The sequence below is a fragment of the Lynx canadensis genome, chromosome D2 (assembly GCF_007474595.2).
Source record: "Lynx canadensis isolate LIC74 chromosome D2, mLynCan4.pri.v2, whole genome shotgun sequence".
Classification (NCBI taxonomy): Eukaryota; Metazoa; Chordata; class Mammalia; order Carnivora; family Felidae; genus Lynx; species Lynx canadensis.
The window spans coordinates 9,882,691-9,903,143 of NC_044313.2; the positions used below are offsets into that span (position 1 = coordinate 9,882,691).

General features: G+C 39.9%; 1 protein-coding gene across 1 annotated transcript in view; it reads left to right on the forward strand.

The window, feature by feature from the left end:
- ATE1 (arginyltransferase 1) overlaps window positions 1–20,453 on the forward strand; it is a 119,350-nt gene that overhangs the window by 62,424 nt on the left and 36,473 nt on the right. The window contains 2 exon segments of the mRNA XM_030334090.1: window positions 9,639–9,820; window positions 13,668–13,767. Of these exon segments, the coding sequence (XP_030189950.1) occupies window positions 9,639–9,820; window positions 13,668–13,767 (282 nt within the window).

Here is a 20,453-nt window from a genome sequence, read left to right on the forward strand (position 1 = left end):
TGACGAATGACTCCCTCTTTGTCTGTTCCTTTGAGTCTTAATAGTGTTTGTTTTAAGCATAACTGAAGTATGTGGGGGCAGGTGGGCCAGGAGACAGGTGTACTTCATCAGAGTAAATATACCCATTTGGGGAGCAGTTTAACTAGAAGACTGGATTGGCCTATTAATATTGATGTCATTTCTACGTAGAGCCTTCGGTATCGTACTGCGTAGCTCATTTATCCATAAACCTTGCCATTCTTCCCCAATGTTTAAGACATTCTTTTCTTTTCTGTAGCTAATGGCGGGCTTTATTATATTTTTTCCTGTTATCATCTAAATCCTGGAAATGGAGGAGCTTCTGAAAAACAACTTTGCTTACCCTCTCACTTATGCAGAACTGTGCAAACTGCAGGCGTGAGAAAGATAAATGATGAAATACTGTTAATCACATCACTGACTTATTCATGAGGAAATTAAAGATCACTGCTATTAGTTTTAAGTAACTTCTGTTAAATGAGCTACTGATGTAATTTCATAGACATAGTCTTTGAGGATGTGCCATTCAGACCCCTTAAAACCAAAAGCAAAACCGACCCAAGTTTGCTCACGGTCTGCTTTTATTTCTACATTATCATTTGTTTTTCACAGTGCCCTTTGAGGGTGAGCAGTAGTATGATTCCTGTTTTTAAAATGCAGAAACACCGGGGCGCCTGGCTGGCTCAGGCCCTGGAGCACACGACTCTTGATCTCAGGGTTGTGAGTTCAAGCCACCCGTTGGGCATGGAGCCTACTTTAAAACAATTGCAGAAATGGGTACTTTCGAAAGTAGTTATTGCCTTGCTGAGGTTAAATAGCCAGAAAGTGTACTGTGGAGTTAGGGCTCAAATCCAGATACTTTGATTCAGAATCCTGGACTCGAGTCCCTCAGCCCTCCTCCCTTTCTGTTGTAGCTTACTGCTTTCTGCTTATATCTTTCCCCGCTGCCTGTAGATTTTAAAAATTCATTTATGTGAGTGCTTCTCAGAAACATCCTGCAATCCCTGGTGGTCCCTGAAGCCTTAGCAAGGGATCCTCGAGGTCAAAAATTATGTTTTATTAGCGTTTTTCTCTTCTGTATTGTCTCATCCTCTTATGAATTTGTGGGGATGTTTCCCAGAGGCTGCGTGATGACAGCAAATGCAGAAGCAGATAGAAGATTCCACTCTCCTCTGCCAAGCTGGGCTTCAAAGAGATTTCCAGAAATGTAAATCAGTGCCGTTTTTCTCACTAAATTTTTTTGGAAAATATAGTAGTTGTTTTTTTAACAATGTTAACATGTACTGGATTCATTGGTATTTTTAAGCGCATAACAAATACATATTTTTAAAAATACTAGTTTTAACATCTAGTGCAATAAATATCTCCTAAACTCCTTATCTCCAGGAAGCAAAATCTCCCGGTCTTCAATAAGATTTGTAAGTTAAAGGGATTTTGAGACCAAGAAATTTGAGAGCTGTTGATTCACGTGATACCTGTGTCATTGTGCCTCTGTTGGTTCTCAAATAAAGTGTACTTTCCTGCATAATTACAATCTGTAATTGTATCACCTTCTGTGTTTTTAAGTAGCAGTTGAAGGGTGTTAACAATTAATAGGCTTTAGGTGAAACGTTGAAGAAATGCGACAATCCCAAGTATTGAAATAGGATTCTTAAGGAAGTAAAAATACAGAATGGTCACTGACTTGGAGAGGCCTCTCCGAGGCTGGGGGACTGAGCCCCTTGGAGAATTAAGTGAAGGGGCTGTTGTAAGATGTGGATCTTTCTGACCTAGTGGGGGTGAGGGTGACAAGTCTGTATTTGCTGAAAATATATACGTTTGCAATAAAGGTAATTTCTGGCTGCTACTTATAAAAACCAACAGGTGTCCAGGTAATAGCATATTGAAACATATGGCATGATAAGCTCATGAGTCTGGGTTTCAGGGATGTTGCTGAATGGCCAGGGAGACATAACCAGGAGTTCTGCTGATTTCTCATTTCACAAACTTACTCATTGTTCTTTGTTTTTATCGCCTTACTCTAACACTCAAATTCCTGTATTCTTTCCATGTTTTAGTGTTAAAAAAAAAGTTTGAGCTAAGGGATCGCATTTGAGGGAAGCCTATCATGGCGGTTTTATGTCAACTGATTCAGCAAATGTGTGTACGTTCATAGACAAGCATGAAGAATCTTAGTTAAATCAGTTCAGTTTATGGTATTGGACACATGGTAGGCCCAGAATTTTTTTTTTTTTTTAACGTTTATTTATTTTTGAGACAGAGACAGAGCATGAACAGGGGAGGGGCAGAGAGAGAGGGAGACACAGAATCTGAAACAGGCCCCAGGCTCTGAGCTGTCAGCACAGAGCCCGACGCGGGGCTCGAACTCACGGACCATGAGATCGTGACCTGAGCCGAAGTCAGACACTTAACCGACCGAGCCACCCAGGCGCCCCCAGAATTTTTTTTTCATTTGCTTTTTGTTTTGTTTTGAGTGAAAGAGGGTGCAAGTGAGCAAGGATGGAGAGAGAGGGAGCGAGAGACAGAGAGAGTCCCACGAGGGGCGGAGAGAGATAGGGATAGAGAGAGAGAGAGAGAGAAGCAGGGCTCACCTGAGGCGGGGCTCGCACTCACCCAGCTGGGGACTCCTGAGCCCAAGTCAGATGCTTCACTGACTGAGCCACCCAGGTGCCTGGCCCAGAATTTTTTCCAGATTTCCTAGCCAGAAGTGAGTGATCTAGGGGTTCCGGCTGTCCCATCTTCACAGAGAGCCAAGGGAATCAATAGTTCAGGTTCACCATCAGCCCATTTCCACAGCTGCCACTTAACCTGTTGAAAAACTTGAAAGTATTGATTGAGTTACCATTTGGGGAATAGTAAATCATTATTAATCAGTACTGCGGAAACAACCAGATGTACTTTTTGGAAAATAGCTTCTTACCTGCCTTTACTGAGATTGTTTTCCATTTATCAAATCTGCTTTTTAAAAAAAAAATTAGGTCATTGAAGCTCCCACAAGGGAGAAAAGGAAATCATTCATATTTTAATTGTCAGAAAACATGTTGGAAAGAAAAAGAATGCAGCAAAATAGGTTTTAAGAAAAGCTGTTGAAAACCATGCATTGAATAGTTTGTTTTTTATATTGCCTTATTTAGTGACTTGTATATCCTAGAGATATTCGAAAGTGAGGATATTTAAACGATGAATTAGATGATTAGCTGATTTTCTTATCATAGCATAAAAATAGCATCGACCTAGGGGCCAAGAAGATAGTTTGTGAATCAGTTTATAACTCCATAGTTTCATGATGATTGTATTACTTAATTGACTCCTGGGTTTCTTGTTTCTTTGTCTGGATGTAGTAGGGAGTCAGAGTAGATGGTCCTGTGGCTTCTTTTTTCCTCAGTAATTATAAGGTAGCCCATACCTGTATAAATAGATGCGGGTTTTACAGAGGGAGAAGACTGTTAACTTCCACGGGCATTGAGACACGAGAATAATGCCTGTGGTAGGGTATGTTGGTCATGGGTGGACTCACAGAAGAACCAACAGTGAAGTAAATGGAAGGTCATTAAATGGGAGGTCCCAGGAATGGATGACATGATTAAAATTGGAAACTCAGAAGGTAGCTGCAGTTTGGAAAAAGATTTCAAGCTTGTACAACAAGCAGGATTGATTTATATTTAGGGTTAACGTGGTCTTTTGGTTATTTACTTATTGAGAACATGCCCATTAGTAAGTCCATATGTATTGTGTCTTTGATAAATACATTTTTAATGAATGAATGCACACATTGGATTTAGTGAGTCCTAGAATGACGTACTAAACTGAAATTGTGGAAGAATTTGGGTTCGTTTCAAAGTCATTTAGTTAGCTTTTGACTGCCCGACGTTGGACAGGCTCCCCACCTCATGTGCCGTGGACTGACAGTTTGTCTCCCTGTCACTGTGGGATTGCTCTCCTACACGATTACTTTTAAAGACAGGGAGCTTCATTTCCAGGAGCCTCAGGGCTGACTTACATCTAAAAGATGGTTTTCATAAAATTCAGTGATGTATAGGAATCTCTGTATTTCTTATTACATATTTGGAGCAGCCTAGCTTCTGAGACAAGTGATTTGACTTCAAGTCCATTAGCAATTTAGAATATGGGTGTCAGTTCTGGTGTTGTAGTTTTAATGGGTTAATATCCTTTCCTTTTTTTTTTTTTTTTTTTTTTTGTTAATGCTTCTGTTTGTTGCCTGTTCTGCTCTTTAAACTGTACCTATTTCCAGGGAAATAATAATATCTTTCTGAAGACTAAACCTATATGATAGTAAATGCTAAAACTGGGGTTTGACGTAATTTATTATTGGCAGAAGCTGTTAAAAGTTTCAAGATATATTTATTGTCTGAACCACATTTTTAGCTGTAGCAGTGGAAGGTTTAGAAATCATGAATAGTTCTAGCACCTTAGTCGGTCCTCTCATTTGCTGTTGTAGACCTTGCTCGCCTGTGCAGTTACTCTTTGAAGTTCCTTCCCATACCTCTGGAAGGTACTCTGAAAGGGAGTTCCTGTGCGTAGCCCACACTTCATAGGGAGTAATGCTCCCTTACCTTTAGGGCAGACTGTCTACCTGAACTTTTTGGAATCCTTCTGCATGGGAGATTCGTCTTTCTTCCTCATTTATTAATTTTTTCAATCGTGTATGTCATTATGGACTTACGGATATTAATTTTATACTTTGGGTTGTAATCTAACACTATTTTTTTTTTTTTTTTGCTCAAATTGTTCCAGCTTTGGCCATTGGGAGCTTTTTCAGTCGCCTTCTGTGCCTCTTTGACATAACTCCATCAGTGCGTGTTTCTTTTTGTTTTTTAAGTACTTTCTTTCTTTTTTGGCACCACACGATGAAGTAGGCTCATCTTAAACGGGCTCTTCCTGTCCCAGTCCTGGAATTGGCCATTTTTCCAAAGAGCCTTGTTCCTTTTACTACAGAATGGAGAAACCAAGATCTGAGTGCTAGATGTGCTTCTTGCTACTAGGGTTTCCTTTATTTAGGCCTTCTCATCTGGCAGAGTAAAGAAACACATGTGTACATACTAACCCTTGTATGAACATATCTATGATATATACAGACCTATAAATATTTCTGTATGTAACCATCTTGTCTGTATTAAGCTAAACGTGAGTTCTTACGCATGTCTCCAATACTAATCCATCACCCTGTGGGTCATTCTAGCCTCTTCCCCTTGCTTATCTGTAAATGACGACTTCAACAGTGAGAAACTTGGTTCCCATCACCTCCGTCACTTTACAGTAGGCACACGTATCAGTGTCAGAGTTGTTAACCTGTAGTCTCGTGGAAAACAACTTTATCAGGTAGAATACAATGCTTATGTGTGGGTTTCCTTTTGCCTTCATTCTTACAGACCCCAAAGGTTACTGAAGTCAGCACCTTTCCCCTCCCAACCGACCTCTTTCAGTCAGGTTGTTTCATACATTTGTAATACAGGTAGATTCTCTGTCCTGTCTCCATTCCTTCCTGGGATCCCTTAATCTCCTAAAAGACTTTCTTTTAGTTTGCATCCATTAAGGCTCACTTTGTGTTTATAAAGTTCTGAGTTTTGGTAAGTGCATAATGTCAAGTATCCACTAGTACAGAACCATAGAGAATAGTTTTATCGTAAAAGTCCCCTGCTCCAAATCCCCCAAATTCTTGGCAGCCAATGATTTTTTTACTGCCTCTTTAGTTTTGCCTTTTACTGGATGTATTTGGAATGTATGTATGGAGCCTTTTCAGACTGGCTTCTTTCACTTAGCAATATGCATGTAAGGTTTCTTCATTTTGTGTATTTGTGGCTTGATAGGTTATTTCTTTTGATGAATAATATTCCATGTGTCATGGTTTATTTATCACCTATTGAAGGATATCTTGGTTGCTTACCGTTTGGGGCAATTATGAATAACATTGTTATGAACATTTGCATGCAGGCCTTTGGGTTTTGTGTGACCCAAGTTGTCAGACAAATTGGATAAATACCTAAGAGCGTGATTACTATTTTATATGGTAACGCTATGTTTATCTTTACCGGAAAGTCCCAAACTGTCCTCTGAAGTATCTGTACCGTTTTACATTCCATCATCATCAATGAATCCGAGTTCCTACTGTTGTGCGTCCTCGCCAGCATTTGATTCAGGTTTTTGGATTTCAGCCATTCTAATAGTTGAGTAGTATTAGCTCGGTGTGTGTGTGTGTGTGTGTGTGTGTGTGTGTGTGTGTGTGTGTGTGTGTGTGTTTTAATTTCAGTTCCCTAGCAGATGATGTTGAGCAGCTTTTCATATGCTTATTTTGCCACCTGTACATCTTCTTTGGTGAGGTGTTTGCTCAGATACTTTGCCCAGTTTTTAATTGGGCTGTTTGTTTTCTTACTGTTGAATTTTAACAGTCTTTCTATTTTTGAATACCAGTCCTTTATCCGATACATGTGTTGCGATTTTCTCCAGTCAGTGGTTTAACTTTTTATTTTCCTAGCAGTGTCTTTGTAGAGAGAGCACTTTTTAAATTTAATGAAGTCCAGCTTATCAGTTATTTCTTTCATGGTTTGTGCTTCTGGCATTGCATCTAAAAACTCATCACAAAACCCAAGGTCACCCAGATTTTCTCCTATTGTTATCATCTAGAAGTTTTATAGTTTTGCATTTTATATTTAGGTCTGTGGTGCATTTTGAGCTGAATTTTTGAAAGCTGTAAGGTCTTTGTCTAGATTTGGATTTTCTTGCATTTGGATGTTTAATTGTTCCGGCATCATTTGTTAGAAAGACTGTCCTTTCTCTCTTGGACTGTCTTTGCTCCTTTGTCAGAGGATAGTCCACCATGTTTATGTGGGCTTATTTCTGGGCTTTAGTTCTGTTACATTGTTCTACTCTTCTCTTATTCGGCCAGTATAGACCCTATCTTGATCATTGTAGCTTTACAGTAAGTCTCGACGGAGGCAGTGTCAGACCTTCGACTTGTTTCTTCAGTATTATGTTAGTTATTCTAGGTCTTCTGCCTATTTATATGAACATTAGAACAAATTTTTTTATACCTACAAAATAGTTTGCTGAGATTTGGATTGGGATTGCATTAAATGTATAAACCAACTTGGGAAAATGGACATCTTAACAATATTGAGTCTTACAGTCTATTAACAGATAATATTTTTACACTTATTTACCATCTCTTTGTTTCATTTTGTCAGTTTTCTGCATATATATCCTGTACATACTTTGTTAGATTTATATTTAGGCATGTAATTTTTTTTTGGTTTTATAAAATGGCGCTGGGTTGTTAATTTCATATTCCAGTTATAGCTCGTATGTAGTAAAGCAAATGGCTTTTGATTGTTAGCTTTGTGTCCTGTGACCTTGCTATGATGGCTTATTGTTTCCATTTTTTGTTGTTATTGACTCTTTGGGATTTTCTACATAGTAAATCATGTCATTTGTGAATAAAGACAGTTTTATTCTTTTCCTTCCCAATCTTAATACCTTTTATTTCCTTTTTTGTTTGTTTTATTACACTAATAATTTTATTACACTAAGTTTATTACAATAAGTTTATTACACTAGCATTTTCAGTATGATGTTGAATAAGGGAATCTTACTGGGGAAAGCATCAATTTTCTTATCATTAAGTGTGATGTCAGCTGTAGATTTGTTGTATATGTTCTTTATTAAGCTGATGAAGTTCCTTTCTCTTCCTAGTTTGTTGAGTTTTAGTCATAACTGGATGCTGGATTTTGTCAGAGGTATTTTCTGCGTCAATTGATATATGATTTTTTCCTTTAGCATCTTTCCATGATTAACTGCTTTTTATTTTAAATTAATTTTTTAAGGTTGAACCAGCTTTCCATACCTGGAATAAATCCCACTTTGTCATGGTGTATAATTCGTTTCATACATTGTTGGATTTAATTTGCTAAGATTTTGGTGAGGATTTTTGCCTCTGTGTTATGAGAGATTCTGATCTGTAGATTTCCTGTCTTGTAATGTCTTTTTTCTGGTTTTAATATTAGTAAACTGACTTTTTCATTTTTCTTCATTCTCTTCTAGGTTTTTTTTAGTGTTTATTTTTATTTTTGAGAGCGATGAGAGCAAGTGTGTGTGCGAGCAGGGGAATGGCAGAGAAGGGGACAGGATCCAAAGTGGGCTCCGTGCTGACAGCAGAGAGCCTGATGCAGGGCTCAGACTCTCAAACAGTGAGGTCCTGACCTGAGCTCAAGTCAGATGCTTAACCGACTGGGCCACCTGGGCACCCCTCTCTTCCGGCTTTTGTGTATACATGTTATCTGTGATTTTAGCTGTGTGAAAATGATGTATGTGATATACATGTGTATATACATATAGTGTATGTTGTATTTGTTCACTTAAGTTGTTAATCTCTAACATCCATTTAGTCTCTACCAAAGCATTGTTTCATGTTGCATCATAATTTTCATTTAGCAACAGTTACATTTAAAATCATATTGAATTTTGGGGCTTCCGGCTTGCTCAGTCGATTAAGCGTCTGACTGTTGATTTTGGCTCAGGTCATGATCTGACGGTTTATGAGATCACCCCCCGCTGGGCTCTGTGCTGATAGCATGGAAACTGCTTGGGACTGCCTCTCCCTCTCTCTCTGCCTCTCCCTCGCTTGCTCGCTCTCTCTCTCAAAATGAATCAATATTTAAAATCATTGAATCTTAAAATGAAAAGTGTCACTCAACTATTTACAGATAAAAGGTTATACTCTGAAATCTCTAAGTTTCTTTTGTGGGATTATAGTTACATTAAGATAATGGTAAGGAAATTATTTTCCTTTGGCTCATAAAAGGAAGTGTCCTAGCCTTTTTTATTTACACAGGAACTCTTACCTACAAAAGATGATGGGATCATATGCCTTGTCAGTGCTAGGGTTGTCACAGATGAGGCCTGGCCGATGGTATAGGGGCAGTTCTGTTCTCACCCACGCCTCTCCTGTGTTCCCCATCTTTCTTTCCTGCACCATTTCTGTCTCAGCTTTTGTGTGGAACCGAAAAATAGACTTTAATATTTACTTATCCTGTAAAATTTGTATTTCCTACTGTTAAATTTTTAAACAAGGTTTAAAAAAAAACCTTAAGTTTATTTCTTTTTCTCATTCTTTTGTTTGGTCAGTGTTTCTACAAGTAAAACGTTTTGTAGGGTGTGACTGCAGAGGAAGATGACAGCAGGAAATTTTAGGAGTTACAAAGTAGAAGTATAACAGGACAATTATTATGATTTTTAATATAAAGAAAAAGATGATAGGGGCACCTGGCTGACTCAGTCAGTGGAGCTTGTGACTCTTGATCCTGGGGTTGTGGGTTTGAGCCCCACATTGAGTTGTTGAGATTACTTAAAAGTAAAAATCTTTTTAAAAAAAAAAAAGGGGGCACCTAGATGGCTCAGTCAGTCGAGTGTCCGAGTTTGGCTCAGGTCATGATTCGTGGTTTGTGAGTTCCAGCCTACACTGAGCTCACTGCTGTCAGCCTGTCAGCACAGAGCCCGCTTTGGATCCTCTGTCCCCTCCCCCACTTGTGCTTACCCCAAAATAAATAAATATTAAAAAGAAAAGAAAAGAAAAGAAACTATTCATATGTATGTCTGCTTTTTCACAGGCGGAGAATCCCCCTAATGGACCAGATTGTGGTTATGGCTCCTTTCACCAGCAGTATTGGCTTGATGGGAGAATCATTGCTGTGGGGGTGATTGACATCCTTCCATACTGTGTGTCATCTGTGTATTTGTACTACGATCCTGATTATTCATTTCTATCTTTGGGTGTCTACTCTGCACTACGGTAAGATTACTTTTGACAGCTGTAATGGGTCATACGGAACTTCAGATAATTCCTCACTTGATTATATTTCATCATATAACAGCAGAAATCCTATTTGATAGTTCATAATAATTTTGTTGCTATAGTAGTCTCTCATATATCAGTATTTAGAAATACCACTTTCATTTTTTTTTATTTTTTTTTTTTTAATTTTTTTTTCAATATTTTTGGGACAGAGAGAGACAGAGCATGAACGGGGGAGGGGCAGAGAGAGAGGGAGACACAGAATCGGAAACAGGCTCCAGGCTCTGAGCCATCAGCCCAGAGCCCGACGCGGGGCTCGAACTCATGGACCGCGAGATCGTGACCTGGCTGAAGTCGGACGCTTAACCGACTGCGCCACCCCGGCGCCCCTAGAAATACCACTTTTAGAACTGAGGGTAGTGCCCGATGGTAATTCCCTAGCTTTTTAAGCTATCCATGTAATCTAGTGTATGAGAAGTCATTGAATTTGTGGGGTGTTTTTATGTCTTAATTTAAGCTCCCCTGTCAAAAACCACTCAATGTCCCTTAAATATTACAGTATTTACATATTTTTTGTCATCATTATTATAGATATTTTTTCATAATTAAAGGTTAAAGGAATCTCATGTAAATGAATTCAAGCAATGTAAATCTGTTGGAAGGAATATACAGTTATAGAAAATATATAGAATAGGAGTGGCAAGTCCCTGACTGTCCACTTAATTCTCTGGCCCTCATCAAAAGATTATTTCCCTTGCATGTCCATGGATGCAAATATATGCAGCATCGCTTGGATATTTTGCATTATCCTAATGGTAAAAGGATTGGGGTCTTTTTCCATGAAAATACTGGGTCTATTTTTATTCCTTCATATCTGTGAATATGTGTGGTACAGAAGGGAAGGAAGATTGAAAATTATTTTTCTGTTGCTTATGTGGGAACTTGAGTCTCTGTTTCTCATTGTATCAGTATTTTCACTTTTCCCAGTCTCTGTGTCTGATGGTCACAATCTCACATCATAGGAAGATACATTTTGAGATTATTTCTTTTATTAATTCTGTATGTACTTTTTTCTGAATTATAAAATTGGAAAAGTGGGTATTTTTCTTTAATTACTGTTTGATTTTTGTGAAAAATCTGGTCCATAATAGATTTTGTGTGTTTTAGTGGGCCAAAGAAAAATTCTCCATCTTGGTATTTTCAACCTGAGCCATCTCTTAATGATAAGTTACAGCGATTCACAATTATACAGTGTTTACAACTGATCCCTGTAATATTCCTTTATTTTTCCTTTGTATTTAATTGCATTTTTGTATAAGCTAATTAAGAATATTCGTGACTCCTGATGGCATCAGTGAAATTGAAATTGATCATTTGAAGCATTTACATTTTGTAACTTTAGAAGAGCGTATTTATTTCAGAAAAGCTACTTTTTTTTTGTACCAGAATCAGTCAACACTTTGTGATCATTGCTATTTTCCTTCTTCTTTTATTTTTGTATCTACTTTTCCACTTTACAGTATATAGCTTATGGATTTGTTTAGACTTCTCAGATAAACATTATGAATATTTATTCCCACATAGTGAATCCCAGCCTATGTATGAAATATCATTTCATGCCTCAATAAACCAGGAGATATAGAAATCCTGCTGCATTTGAGATAGTAAATAATCAATTCCTAGCAAAATTATAAAGAGTTCTATTTACTGTTTGGTAGATCTCTAAGAGATAGAGATTTGGTAGATTTGGTAGATCTCCGGCTAGAGCTGGAGAGCTTTGAGGAGGAAGCAAAGGAGACCGAGAGCACGAACATTGTTGCAGTTGAGAGCGGGGAGGCTGCCACTGGATTACAGCCTCGTCACTTGTTTGTAGTGGCCTGGGGGATCTGAGTTGCTGAGTTTATGGAAGAGGAAAGGCAGCCAGGAGATTGACATTTCCAAGCAAAATTGGGGAGAGTAGGTTGTAAATTGCCAATTCTATTATTGATTATAGTGTATTTCAGTGAAACTCATTTAGTTTCCCCTCCATTCCTTCAATTTCTTAAGCAATTTACAATGAATTTAGTTTTTGTATTTTAATGTATAATCAGTATAGATTTTTATATAACATAGTCTGTAGATTTAAAAAAATGTTTGAATTGGGGATCATGAACATGGCATTAATTTATGTTTTGTTAGCAAGGTGGATTTTAGAAATGAGTTAATTTGTTTAACATATTTATTTGAGAAGAATCTATGTGTCCTGGGCATGATTCATAGAAGTGAATAAGACAGGGTTTCCAGCTTTGTCAAAGCAGATCGTAATGAGGATACCAGCAACATAAATTTAGATACTCCGTTATGCTGTGACAGAAGTAGTCACAGTGCCAGGGTGAGGTCCTTTTTGAATAGGGTGGTCAGGAAAGACCTCTTGATCAGGTGACATTGGAGGAGCCCAGAAAAAAAGGAAAGGAGCCAGCTGTGCAAAAATCTGAAGGTAAGATATAGGGAGGTTACCTGATCTGATTAATATTGTAAAACGACGACTGGTTACCACTCTGCGGGATTTATAGAGGGGCAAGAGAGCACACTGGGAAGCCAGTCAGTTGCAGTAGTCAGCCGGGGGAGCCAGGATGCGGGCTTGGACCATAGTGGCTGCGGTGGAGGTAATGACAAGCGGTCAGACCCCCCGTAAATTTTGGAGGTTGAGCCGGCTGGATTTGTCGACATGGGTCGGACATGGGAGTGAGAGGAGAAGAATGGTTGAGGATGGCTCCTAGGTTTGGGCCCGGACAGCTGAGGGAGGGAGTGGCAGCGCAGGACCAAGCGGAGTGCCGTTGTGGCCGGGCGTCCTTCCTCACTTTGAACCTTCCAAGTGGATTCGTTCTAGGGTTGGTAGGATTTATTCTGTTACAGGCCACTAACGCTCAGTCTGCTTGGATTTAGAGATACTTTCATTTTACAGATGAATTTGTAGGGTCACACCTTTTTAGTGATTTAAATTTGAACTTGCAAAATGCACAGGCTATTCACTTGAATTTCAAGCATTTGTTGCTACAAAAGAGAAAGAAAAAAAGAGAGAAAGAAAGAAAAGAAGAAAATCTTCAAGAAACAAACGTAAAAACGAAACAAACAACTTTTCTCTTACTTTAGAAATGTACTGAAGTTTTGCTTAAAACTCTTAAATATAGCCAGTCATTCACTTGGGCGGGTAGGATGAAGTTCTGTGCCCAGATTTATCCCGATATAAATGAAAACCACTCCAAGCATGGACATTGCTGACAGCTTCTTTGTTCGGTTAGTCCTCGCCTATGCCCAACAAACAGGAAAGGTGGTGAGATAGCATAGTTTTTTTCCACTCTTTAGTTTTAGGGAGAATAAATATTAGAGTAGCGTCTCGATGTAGGAGAGAGTTCTACAGCAGACACACTTGCAAGGATGTGCATGTAAATGGTCATAATCAGAGTCATTTTTCCTGAAATGTGTTGGCTTTTGAGTTTTATAAAATTTGTTTTTAACTTGATAAACCTAATCTTTTGAGAACTCCAGGGGATAATGAGTAATGTACTAAATAGATCTCTGCTTTTATGCTCTTTGAATTTTTGATCAACTAATTAGCTCAATAAAGTGTAAAGCATGAACTTAGATGCATTTGCTCAAACTAATGTAGTGTTGTTGTATCTTTTTTTAGTAAAAGTTATCTTACAGTACTTTTGAAATTGTTTTTCTTTCAACACTTGGAGTTTCTTCATAGCCTAATGTCACAATTTCAGATTTCATCAGATATTGGACATCAGATTACATAGTACTTTGAATATTGGAGCTAGATTTCACTGTACCTTCATCTTTATTCTTCTTTTGGCAGAGAAATTGCTTTTACGAGGCAACTTCATCAGAAAACATCTCAACTCAGCTATTATTATATGGGTTTCTACATTCATTCATGTCCCAAGATGAAATATAAGGTAAAGCTGATTTTCACGTGTCTGCTTGTACATACATTTCATGAAAATTAGTGCTTTTCTGGTTTCTCATCATTTGAGGTTAACTTGGTTGCGTATTTCGAATGTATGTCATGAATTATTCCATGAACTTTGCATGAGATCTGGCTTGTTCATGGCTTAGAACACTGCTGGACGCATAGGTGCTTAATATTTGCTTAATACAGGTTAATCTGTAGAAATTAACCAAATATTTTAAAATCCCAGGTATTCTGGAACATTCAGCAGGGCCCTGCTTACTTGGGGTATACCCACTAGTAGGAATCTACCATTTCCGGGTGGATCCTGACCCTTCCCCCCCCCCCCCCCCGCCCCATTTATTTTGTCCCTCCCTTCTGTTTTAGCTTTGTTTCCTTTCGACCCAGTCACAGTCCAGAAAAATTGGAGCTCAATGTAAGCAGTGAGGTATTTTCAATAATAAAAATAATAATAGTAATACAAATGTTTATAAGGCTTTCATTATAGAAAGATGAATCTTTAATATAATTTTTGTCTCAGGGCACAGGATTTGGGCTTTGAACATGGGTTAATTAAGGATAATGCTTTGCTGCCTCAGAAATTAAGCTTTCTGTAGTGAGAACCACGGCATTTACCGCTCTGACTTTGTAATTCATCGTACTATTGTGAGATTTAACTGTATTTCAGAATTTCCCTTTTAAAACAGTTTTGCCTTTTATATTCTCTTTAATGAAACTCTTTGATGTTTCCTAAGGATTAATGGCCTACTGTGTGTAAAAACTCTGGGAAGTACAGAGAAGTGTGAAGGAGCAGACTCCCTATATCCTGCCCACCTGAAAAGCAGTAACCGAACACCTTTGCTCTACTTAGAACACTGCTTTAAGCTCTGAAGAGGCAAAAAGATGTAAACATGAATCTTCCTCTGACAATTTGTAATCTAGGTGAAGATGGGAAGCATTTTACATGAAAACAGGTCAGGCCAGTGGTTTGGTAAGTGGCCTGATGTAGAGTAGGGCTGATGGGGAAGCACATAGCAAAGAGCAGGAGCAGAGAAGTAAGGATTTGCCCAGGGCCTAGTCCTATAAAAAATGGGTAACCAGAGGACTCAATGACTTGAAAGCTTCTCTGAGGTATTTAGGCAGCTGGGAACCCTTTTCCCAGCCAAGTGCATCGCATTTATACATCAAAAAACATATTCGAATATATAAGTTATGACTTTTTTAAGGTAGGGAAATTTTTAAAACATAAACCAAATTGAAAAGTGTACTTGAACCCCGTGTACCTATTATCCAGCTTCAGCCCATCAGTGCCTCTTGTTTCATCTGTTCTTTCTTCCCCATTCCCTCCTCCATCATCTTTTGAATTATTTTGGAACAAATCCAGAATATCATTTCATCTGTTCATGGTGTGTATTTCTAAAAGACAAGAGCATTTTGAAAATACACGCAGTCTCATCATCACACCTCAAAAGTATTAGCGGAATTTCTAAGTACCTTTCTGTATCTAGTCAGTGTCCGTTTGTTTTGCAGTTTGACTTTGAACCCAGACGAGGCCTGTACAGTTTGGTTGATAGATCTCTTAAATCTTGTTAACCCATAAATTTCCCCTCCCTCTTCCCCCGCCCCCCCCTCCCTGTACAAAGGAATACTCCGTAAAACTTGGTGATTAACTATATATGGGAACGAACAAAAGTGGTTCCAGAGTGTTGATGTTAAGTACGGAAAGTATGGGGAAGGGATGTTTCCATTGTTAGAAGCTGTGGATCTAACAGAACTGGCTTTGAAAGAAGGGTGGTACACATTACCTTGCTGGTTTTATGCTGACAGCCCAGGTAGTCTGGTCAAGGCACTCTGCTGGCATTTCATCTCATATTTAAGTGTATAGCGTAGGTAACTTGTGAATTTAATATTTGAATATTTCCTTTATGCCTGCATTATTAATTTAGTTGATAGGTCCAAACATATGTTCTTTTTTAAAATTTTTTAAGTGTTTATTTATTTTTTGAGAGAGAGACAGAGCACAAGCAGGGGAGGGGCAGAAAGAGAGGGAGACATAGAATGCGAGGCAGGCTCCAAGCCTCAGGCTCCGAGCCATCAGCACAGAGCTCGACGTGGGGCTCAAACCCACTAACCGCGAGATCATGACCTGAGCTGAAGTCGGATGCTTAACTGACCGAGCCACCCAGATGCCCCTAAACATATATTCTATGAAGAAGGAAAAGCATGGACATATTTCTGCTTTCCAAAAATACTTACTTGGTTCTGTTCTTACTAGTATTTTTTCCTTCTAGCTCATTTTTGTGGTACCAGATCTAAAGCTCAGGTAGGAAGCTCAGGTACTATAGATATTGTAGTACAATAATAACAATCAGAAGAAAATTCTAGCCATCTTGGATATTCATCTTCCTCTGTGTACTTGTGCGCGACCCTTCTAAATGGAAGCATTTTTATGCCAGTCTTAGGGACCCGCAGAAATTTCACTTTTACTTCTCATCTGTAATGGCTGCTGTAGTGTCGCAGGATTTCCCTCAGCGAGTTTTTCCTCATGCCTAAGCTCAAATCTTAATTGCTCCATATTTTGACCTATTTCTTCTTTTTTTGCTATTCATGGAAATGGTGACCATATTTTCATCCCCCCTTCCCTCTGCATGACGACTTTTAATCCCACCTTTGTTGACTCCAGTCCAGAGTAAATACTGTGTGTTCTTCAGTCTCCTTCTTAGGTAGAGCTCTGCTTGGAAACAGACATCTGGCTTGTCTAGTTTTTAGCTAAGAATTAAAAAATGTTCTCCGTGTCGTTCGGTCAGTCTGGCTTAATCATACGCAACCGAAATTTCTCAGAATTACAGCTTCAGGATATTATTTTTTAAATTCCATTTCCATGAGAGATACCCCCATGCCTACCTGTCCTTTGGCTTATTACTTCATTCGTTCATTCATAAAGTACTTCCTGACCTCCTACTGGAAATGCAGCAAGATCCCTAGTCTCAAGGAACTTCCATTCTGTTGGAACACCTACAGCAAGATAATAAGACAGACGTCAGGAATGTGCCACTGTGTTATGTGGCACATACTAGGTGTGGCTCCTTTACAGTCGGGGTCAGGGCGGGCCACTCTGAGGAGTCATATTGAGGCTGAGATTTGATTGACAGGAAGTCAGCCCATGGGAAGGTGAGGGGTCATTTCAGGACCAGACCAAGGCTCAGTGCTGCTTTGCTTTTGAGTTGTTGCTGTCATCCATTTGGCTGTACTTTAGGGTGACCTGTGGAACTTTTTTTTTTTTTGAGAGACGGCGTGTGCACACGTTCCAATGGGGGAGAGGGGCAGAGAGAGAGAGAGAGAGAGAGAGAGGAGAGAGAGAATCTCAAGCAGGCTCCACACTTAGCACAAATCCTGATGTGGGGCTCGATCACATGACCCTGGGATCATAAGTTGAACCAAAATCAAGAGTCGGACACTCAACCAACTGAGCCACTCAGATGCCCCATAGGATGACCTGGGGAACTTTAAAAAGATACTGATACTTGGGCCCTATCTTCTAAGATTTGGGGCTCAACCATGGGCATCAATTGTTTTTTTAATGCTCAGAGGATTCTAATGTGAAGGCAAGCTTGAGAACCACCACACCAGATTAATTTTTCACATCTCAGCCTAATGATGAACTGGAAAAATGATTACTTCTCATTTTAAAGTTGGCTCTTTTCTGTTCATTAAAGTGAGAATCACTCATATTGAAGAAGTTCGTATCTACTCTTTGTTATCTGGGTCCTGGAACGTCTAAGGCTGAGTGACTGGAGTCTTTCAGCTGGGTGTTCCCTTTACCCTTACTGATCTCTTGTTTCTCTCTCTCTCTCTCTCTCTCTCTCTCTCTCTCTCTCTCTCTCTCTCTCTCTACATCCTCCATGCTTGCAAACTCCTCATTCATCGTTCCGCAGCCTAGCGGTCACTTGCTCCAATAACCTGTACTGGACACTAAGGCTAGACTTGACCACCCAGCCACCGCACCCCCTCCTCCCTTAGCAGTCTACAATTCTTTCCAAAATTGAAGTCTGTCTCCTGTGCATATGCTCGTGAGACCCTCGTGATGTTTATCTTCGTCACGTATGCAAGTACCTAACAGTGTGCCTGCCACACAGGAGATGTTTAACTTTCAGTAGACATTTATTGACTTCATGAGAAGCAATACTAGTGCTGAGGGTTGAGAAGCATGTAGAATAGTGAGAAACTCCCTCATTTGTTTCACAAGTGTTTACTGAGTGTGAATAGGATAGCTTCTGCTTAGCAAATAGGTTAGAACTTCGTTAAGACACGCAGGCAGTTCTAACGGACTATGACTGGATATCATGAAATACCACTAAGTACTCTGGCATCGAAGGGAGGTGGCGGTACAGGAGTGTGCAACACTTTGGAGAAGTTGCTTAACTATAGCTGGTCTTGGTTTTTGCAACTGTAAAATGGGAATGATGTAGAAATGAGATATATCGTTGTTGTTGTTTTTAAGTAAGCTCTACACCCAGTGTGGGGCTTGAACTCAACAACCCTGAGGTCAGGAGTTGTATGCTCTACCAACAACGAGCCAGGCACCCCAGGATATATTGTGTTTTTATCTCAGCTTGAGTGTAGAATCTTCTTGCACTGGTAGGATAGTACCTTCCCAGTTGGGTAGCATGCACAGAATCATTACCTGTGCTTTCGTTGAGACCTGTCAAGGTTCTGTGTTTATATGCTGATAAATGGCACCCAAATTTCCAAGTGGCCTGCTTGTGCTATTAACCAGACTTCTTAGTTTAGTTCAGATGCTGGGGAGAAGCAGAGGCTTATGCTAGTTCACACCAGTTCTGCCTCCTTTTATGGAAATTTGTAGAATTGCGGACACTTACCTTTTGTTTGGAGGAAAGTGGCACTGAACTCTTGGGGTTGGTGCTAAGAGTGGTGAACCTCTCAGGAATCAGTCCCGTGTTGTGCCACAGGGTGTCTCTTCATTTTGGCCTTGTCCATTGAGGGCCGAAAAAGTCTGAGCTCAGATGTTTGTGGGCAGAATAAAATGGCTATTTTGTTCCACTTATAGATATTTTCGTTTCACCAGAGGATATTTTATTATATTTTCAGCAAATGAGAACTCTCAGTTATGAAGGAATAGCACAACTGCTTATAAAAGTGGGAATTCTCAATTAGAAATGTGCTGTTCAAAATCGCAAGGTAGATGCCGGTTCCGGCATGAATAGTTCACGTTGCAATTTGAGGGCCCAGAACTAGACACCAGCAAAAGATAACTCACAGAAAATGAATGGCACACTATTGTAAAATCTCTCGTTTTCAAGGTTTAGTGAGGGTAAATTTAGCATATAACTACAATGGTAGTTAAAAGTATATGTTCTTCCTTGGAGCATAGCTAAGTGTTTAAAGCATCAGTAACGGCGTGTTTTTGCCACATTGAAAAATCGACAGAAGTGTTTTCTATTGGGTATTAAAGAAAGAAGGAGTAGATCTTCAAATAGGCGTATTTTCGGTCACTGAGAAGGGGCAGTGTCGTAGATCCTGCAGGCACCGGGAATACAGCTGTAAACGGTGCGGATGCCCTGCCCTGATGGAGGTTACAGCCGAGGGGGCACGTAGATGGCACAGTGCGCGAAGTGGCGCCCAGGGGTACCGAACCGGACCTGAGACCAGAGTAATGTTTCATTTGGATTTTTCTCGCGTAGATCTGGGCCTGTTCAGTTACAGCCTTTACCGTCTAGTACACCGATTATATGAAGTAGAGCAAGTGAAAGCATGTAACAGCAGGTCCAGGGTACGCAGAAGAGCGGGTTTTACCTGCTCTCTTTTTATTGAGTAATGGGTTTTCACGAAGGCATGCTGAAGTGACGAGTTTCTCGTCATGTGTAGGGAGGACCGTGGCTCGGTAGCTGGTTTCCAAGGGTGTCGTCGTCAGTTCCTCTCACCTGGTGTGTGCGTGCTGTTCCGTCCATCAGAAGTAGATTCTGTATCCCTCAATTGGACTGGCCTTGTGACTTGCACTAACAGGATACCACGGAACGAACTCTCGGGGGGCTTGAGGCCCACACCTTAAGAGGGCTGGCAGCTTTCCCTTCCTCTGCCGGGGGAGCCAGCCGTCATCATGTAAAAGGGCCGACTGCTGCTGGACAGAGATGGCAGCAGCATCCTGGGGGTTTCAGCCCCCGCCGAGCTTCTGGCTGCATGCCGCTACCTTGATTGAGCCTAAGAGATACCGACGCAAGAACCCCCTGACTGAGCTGTAGCCAACTCACAGAATCACGAGGAATAATAAATTAGTGTGGTTTTCAGCCACTGAGATTTGGAGTGGTTTAGTACTCGGTAGCAGACGACTGAAACACATGTTGTGGGATGGAGATCACTTAGAGGTGGAGATGTCCATGTAGATAGAAATCATTCTGTGTTGAGCTGTGCAGGCTCAGAATTGACCCTGAATTGAGCCGAACTGATCTGAGAAGTTTGTGATGGCTCAATGTGAGAGAGTTTTCGCAAAGTCACTTCATTTCCATATGCGGTCATACCTAGAGATGTGTCGAGTTGGCTTAGGTGAATTCATCTTTGTAAGGCATTTCATTTAATACCCTGACTGGAGCCTACAACGCATTTCTTGACATGATGATGTGTTTTGATTTTGCTTGTCTTGCTAGTGATGAACACTGCAAGATGAAAATCATCTCG